Consider the following 7,163-nt stretch of genomic DNA (forward strand, 5'->3'; position numbering starts at 1 on the left):
TGGCTTTGACATTTTTCATGAAGTTCCAGTTATGGTCAAGAACAACGCCTACAATTTTCGGTGATGATCAGATTAAAATTTTGGGATGAAATGGACCGAAAACATAATTTTTTGTGTGTTTTCGAGTAGAGTATAATCCGAAAATCACAACACACCCACCGGGAAGGTAATCTGGACAAGTAATTAGAAGGACTGTACTGAATATTCGAAAAAAGTAAGGAAGAGGTGTTGTTAACCTTTAATCGGACAAGAGGGGGCAAATATCACGAAATATTACTCAGACTCGGAATAAACATCCTCAGAAAGTTAGAGTTCGTGGTAGTTGTGTAGGGTATCGTATGGTCGGCCCCGTCCGACTATACTGCTCCGCTCACTGGTTTTTTACTGTTCGTATATATAGAGCTTTCGGAGCAAGGGCCGGGTTGCCTTTGAGAACCTTATCTATAATCTTATGAGCGACATTTTTGTAGACTATTAGGATTCCATTTTTGTAGACGTTTAATAATAATAGGCGCACAAGGACTCAGCATGAAGCAGATTATGTTGCACAAAAATATTTCTCTTTCAATTTGATTAAAGAAGTGTCATATCAAATATGACCTGCATACAAAGACATAAAGCCTGTCTTTAGAGCTACCAACAAAAAAATTAATCACGCCATAACTCATAAACTTACCTATGATAATTTTTTATTTCTGGGTTCTTAATAAACTTGATATAAAATACACATTTGAGGCTATTAAGATTAGTATGTATGTTCTATAGACTAATAAACATGAATCTAATTGTTCTTAATCTGAACTGAATTGTACCAGATATGACAGGAACTTCAGAATATTTTTTTACTAATTCCAAAAGTTATAATTCTATAATGAGAATTTTATAGTTATATGTTTTCTTTTTTAGTTTTCTTAACTATAGAGGTGTATTGTGCAATTTATTAGAATGCCGGTCTTACCGACAAAACTATATACATCTTAGTGAATTATTTCTATACACATTAAAGGGTGTTGAACGATTACACAAAATTTATAATAAAGCTTTTGTTTACCGATTCCCACATAAAAAGCTAAAATTTCTAAATGTATAAAGAAAATAAAACGAAGAAAAAAATAAATTATTTATTAACATAAATAGCAGGGATAAACTTTCATTTTGATATTTAAGTTTCATGGAATAGGTGATTGAATCTCTGAGGAGAAGCAACATGAATTTGTATTCACAACATCAATAATAACAACTAAAAGCCAATTTTCAATAAATTTTGAGCAAACAAAAAAGAAACAACAAAAATTAAAAAAATCGAACTTTAAACAGAAAAATAAACTAATTAAAAAGTTAACAAACTAAATATTTGGTGCCAATTAAAAAAGGATGAATTTGTATTACCCTTCAATTTGCTTCTTCTCTTTTCACACACTCTCTCTCTCTCTCACACACACCCGTACACTTATGTTTTTGGCTGAGACTCAAACTCGGAAAAAACAAGATATTGATATGGAACCCCATTTTTTGCGTTAATGTTTTTGAACAAATGTGTTGACTTGTATTGTGGGTTATTGGGCACAATTTGCATTCTCTCCTTCTCTCTCAGAGTGTGTATTGTTAATTAAAGAGCATGGTCTATTGGCAATTATCGGAGAACTCAAATGCCGACGATTGACTGGCGGCCCGTGAACGCGTTGTTGTCGTGGTTGTTAATTGCGAATATCCACCAAAACCACTACCCAGACATATGGCACTATCGAAATCCGAAGTTGCCGATGTACCCTCAGGTTGTATCAATGGTTGCAATGCCGAATCACGTTTACCTCTAGTCGTTGTTTGCAGGACTGTCATGGCAATGGTTGGCGATATGGAGGATGATATCGAATTACAAGATGCCTGCCGCTGCAAAGGCTCCAGCAGAAGGGGTGTGTTAACATCTGTATTGGTTATATCGATAGTGGAGGCGGCAATTGTGGTGGGAGGTTTGACTCCAGCCATAGCTGCCACAGCTATAGCAGCTAACATAAGTAGGATATTGTGGGGAAATTTTTGTTAATGATATTCATGCAGTTGATGGCACAACATCACCATCGACGTTGTCATCGATGACGAAGATGACGATGATGGTGATGCCAAGCCATGGAATGTTAATGATGATACTTTGTCGATGCTGTTGTCGACTCATAATGGGAACATGAGGTTAATGACACAACTGATGGCTGAACATTTTGTGGTTCAACAGACATGATATTGTTGAGAGTTCTGTTTTTTCCACGAACAATTGGAGCGAATGGGGAAATGGAATTATAGTCTGTGATAACTGTGTCTAAAACAGTAGATAATTTTCTATTGAAAAGTTACCACTGTGACAGCCACAGAGTGAAATTTTCTATAGAAAATTTTGCGCTGTAATCGTCATAGTGTGAAAATTTTCTATAGAAAAATTTCCGATGTAATAGTCACAGTGTGAACATTTTCTATAGAAAATTCTCCACTGTGATAGACACAGTATGAACATTTTCTATAGACAATTGCGAAGAAAAATTTGCACTGTGGCCATCACAGAGAGAAATTTTTAAAGACGTTGTTTTACTCTTTTAATCCCTGAGAGTATATAATTGATTATACTGTCTCCCTCTTGCCCAATGTCCTCTTAAATTGTTTCTTCTTTCCATTCCCTTCTTTCTTAGCAAAAATTATTTCCCGTTCTTAAAAATGACTCCCCCGACTTAATTTAACTTACCTTGTGTAATTGCTAGTGATGCGGCGGGTGGTAAATGTGAGGACGTTGCCGAGGTGTATACCCCTAATGAGGTACCTGTGGTTGTTACGGCGGGTGGATGTGTACCATTGTTGATGCCACCTGATGTTAGCGGACCACCGCAACCATTTGTATCGGCGGTTTTCATTTGAGCTTCACGCTCCACTAAACGTTGTCGTAGTAGGCGAATTTTTTCTTCTTTCTAAATGGGGAGAATGGAAGAGACAAGAAGAAAGAAACAAATTATGGTCAATATTATGTTAAGGGTTAGTAATGATTAAAAAAATATGTCTTATTAAGAAAATGGATCTTTTAAAAGTTAAAATAAATAAACACTAATTTAGCTACACAATATACTTGCGATATAAAAAATATAATATTTATAATTATAACACAAAGGCAAATCTTTTTGTTAAGTTTAAATTTGAAACAATTTAAATAATGATAGGTCCCATATCTTCAATTTTGTAAGAAAATCTCAGATCTTACTCCGCATTTCTTTCGAACAGAAACATTGATGCCTCTATCCTACTAAATCGAGTGCAGCTTATTTATATTAATACTTTCGGAAAGTGTACTATTGTCTCGATCCTTCAAATTGACTAATATAAATAGGAAGTTTCTCAAATTATGTTGTTCCTTCCTGTAATGGGAAAAAGTAGTAAGTTAAGGTACTTGTATATAGCACGAAATTGTAATTTTATATTTTGTACAGCGCATCATTTGTTATACAGAGACCTGCCTTTATAAGGAAGCAATTTCCATTAAATTAAAAAAAAAACTCTACATCTACTCGTTCTGTCGTATACAATATTTAGTACTTTAAATGTCAATGCCAAACAAAAGTCTAAAAATTGTTGTTTTTCATAGAAAAAGCCTTTTACCAAATTTAATATCCACTCGTACCGCCTTATACTATGTATTATACTTTTTCGTTCATTTTAGAACTTATTTCTGGAAAATATTTATGTATAAATGTTTATTTTTATACAGAATCTCTGATCTTACTCCGTATTTCTTTCGAACAGAAACGTTGATGCTTCTATCATACTAAATCGAGTACAACTTACTTATTTTTATATTTTCTGAATGTGCACTATTTTCTCGATCCTCCCGATGGACACATGCAAATAGTACCATAATACGTTTTTTAAAACATGTAGTAAGTTTTAGTACTTGTGTACCATTATCATCATTTGTTATGCAGAGACATGCTTTTATAGCGAAGATTTCCATTAGAATTGCAGAAATTTAGTATTTCTGGTGCATTACGTGTTAGAAAATCCCCAATGAAAAAACTTTTCGGTATTTTTAGTATATCCTCGTTTCCTATTTAGTAATTTTTACTAACAATTTTCAAAAAAACCTTCTTTAATTTGTTATAGCTAAATATACATATAAAATTTCGGGACTATACCTCTACTCGTTCTGTCGTATACAATATTTAGTACTTTAAGTACAAATATCATACATTGCGAAAATCATTGTTTTTCATAGAAAAAGTATTGTACCCATATTCTATATCTACCCGTACCACCGTATACAATGTGGTGTACTTTTTAATACATTTTAGAACTTAGTTCTACAAAATATTTGTGTATAAATGTTTATTGACATAGTTCTAGATAAGTATCTAATAATAAGTTCTTATATTTATCCGTTCTACCGTACACAATATTTAGTACTTGTATTCCATTCGTACTCTATTTGTTTATAATATACAAAACTACATGCCGAATTTCAGAATTATACTTTTCCCTACACAGTGCAATATTTTGTATTTTTGGTGCCATATAGTACGAATTTCCAATAAACCAAGCCTCTTATTTGTATTAAGAATTGGACATTTTTGCACTCTAAACTTACATTTATATTTTTTACCATTCACTGTACAATATTTAGTACAATTTTCCAAAAATACTTATGCATATCGCTCTATTTGTAATAGTTTCAACTACAGACTATATTTCAGATTTCAATCTTTTTCTCTCCCATTATAATTTAATATTTTGTACTAGTTTAGTACTAGTTCCAAAAATTGATTACTGTATAGCATATTATTTGTAATTTCAATTCCCTCAGGTTTCATTATACTACAGTATATATTACTAAGTTTAAAATAATTATGCATAGCATTCTATTTGCAATAGAGTAAGCTACAACATAAATTCTGGATTTCTATTTATACCAGTTCTATTGTACTTTATTATTTAGCACTAATTTCCAAATGTTATGCATTAAATTATATTTGTAATAGTTAAATCTATATGCGAAGTTTAACATTTAGGCTTATTATAACTGTTTAATATATTCTAGTACTAATTTCAAAAAATATGTTTGCCCACCATTCTATTCGTAATAGCTTAAGTTACATAGTATAATATTTACGTAGTATAATATTTAGTACTTTTTAGTACTAATTTCCAAAATTGTTCGCACATTCTGAGTTGTTTATCATTTGCAAATCTGCATACAGAATTTATAGACTTGTAGTTCCAAGTGTTTCGACGTAGTACAAGTTTTAGTACTATTTAGTACCATTTTAGTACTAATTTCCATGAAATATTTTTGCACATCATTCTATTTGTAATAGCTTAAGCTACGTACCAAGTTTCAGCTATCTATCACTACCTGTTCCATCGTAGTATAGTATTTAGTACATTTTAGTACCTTTAGTACTAATTTCCACGCACATTCTTATTTGCTTATCATTGACAAAGCTGCATACCAAATTTCAGAGTTCTACTTCCAACCGTTCCGTAATAATACAGTTTTAGTACTTTTTAGTACCTTTTAGTACTAATTTCCAAAAAATATTTTTGCACATTATTCTATTTGTAATAGCTTAAGCTACGTACCATGTTTCAGATATATATTTCCACCGGTTCCATTGAAATATAATATTTAGTACTTTTTAGTACCTTCTAGTACTAAATTCCAAAATTTTTGCACACATACCACTTCACTCATCATACGCAAAGATGCATACCAAATTACAGTTTTTAGTACTTTTTAGTACCTTTTAGTACGAATTTCCAAAAACCCCGTCTTATCACACGCCTACTCACCAAACCCGACCTACATTCCAAATTTCAAGTTTCTAGCTTTAGCCGTTTCGTCTGGGCGTTGATGATCAGTCAGTCACTTATAACGCAACTCTTTTATATATATAGATTAAGTAACAACAAGTAAATTATATTGGGTGACAATTTTGATATCATGTCTAGGAGGAAACTTGTGAAGCCTTGGAAATATGTAATGTAGGGAGGCACAGTTCATGTTTTGTCATAGTTCCCACTGTAGTGGCTGTAATATGTCATTCCGGGGTATTGGAGGGTAAAACTGATTTTTTATGAAAATTCTCCAAGTTTATATATAGCCCCACACAAATATACTGATCCGTTTACGATATTATTAAAATTAAATATATATATACTAGCTGGACCCGTGGCACTTCGCTGCCACAGCTAACGTTATCAACGTTAATTTTGAATATCATATCAAAAATGTGTAAAGTGCCCATATGTTCTCCTGCCTTCCTGATTGGTAACTGACGACTGTTATATAGTAGTTATTGAATTTATCGCTATTTCTGTAATGGTGTTAATTTTTGTTTTCTTGAAAGCTAAAAAACAGATTTTTTCTCAAAGTGACAAAAATTCAAAAATTATGATGTCAACAATTTTTATCAACAAAACATGAAAATGAAGAGAAGGAGTTTAGCTAAATTATTGAACTGGTTGTTATTGTCAGTACAGATAATCACACTTAATACGACAAATTACTATTTTGCACATCTTAACATCGATCGCCTCCATCGGTTACATCCTTCATTCTAGATGTCCAAACGATTTATAATTCAAATGCACACTATTCACTTCAAGTTTTTTTTTAATCCATATTGCATATCCATACCCTTCCCCACACTGTGCTACAGGGTATTATGACTTTGTGTATATGTTTGTAACAGACAATAAGTTTGTAACAGGCAATATGTTTGTAACAGGCAATACTAATCGAGAAAGTATCACTTTCTGAGTCGATTTATGCATGTCTGTCCGTCCGTACATGTATTGTTGTGAGCAAAGTACAGGTCGCATTTATGATCCGATTTGGAAGAATATAGGCGCAGGTCAATTGATGTATGCGAAGTTTTGTTGGAATCGGCTGAGATTTAGATATAGCTTACATGTATAGTTTCGTCCGATTTAACGTAAATGGAACACCATACTGCCAATGATTGTCCGATTGCCACAAAATTTTGCATATCATATTGAGGTTACTACAGGTTGACATCTGTGAAGTTTTGTTCAAATACGTTCAGGTTTTAATATAGCTTACATATATACATTAGTCCCATTTTATGTAAATTGTGCACCATAGATCCTGTTCTATTTGTACGATATTTTGTTGT

General features: G+C 32.5%; 1 protein-coding gene across 1 annotated transcript; it reads right to left on the reverse strand.

Annotated features, from left to right (window-relative positions):
* Positions 1-1,623: 1,623 nt before the first annotated feature.
* LOC133333007 (uncharacterized) lies at positions 1,624-2,951 on the reverse strand (the record flags this gene model as incomplete). Its single annotated transcript, XM_061541342.1, has 2 exons — positions 1,624-2,006; positions 2,732-2,951. Coding segments are annotated over 2 exons (603 nt in total), but the record flags the coding sequence as incomplete, so codon positions are not given.
* Between the last annotated feature and the right edge of the window lie 4,212 nt (positions 2,952-7,163).

The sequence above is a fragment of the Musca vetustissima genome, unplaced genomic scaffold (assembly GCF_032173495.1).
Source record: "Musca vetustissima isolate MV318-11 ecotype Yass unplaced genomic scaffold, APGP_CSIRO_Mvet_v1 utg71896, whole genome shotgun sequence".
Classification (NCBI taxonomy): Eukaryota; Metazoa; Arthropoda; class Insecta; order Diptera; family Muscidae; genus Musca; species Musca vetustissima.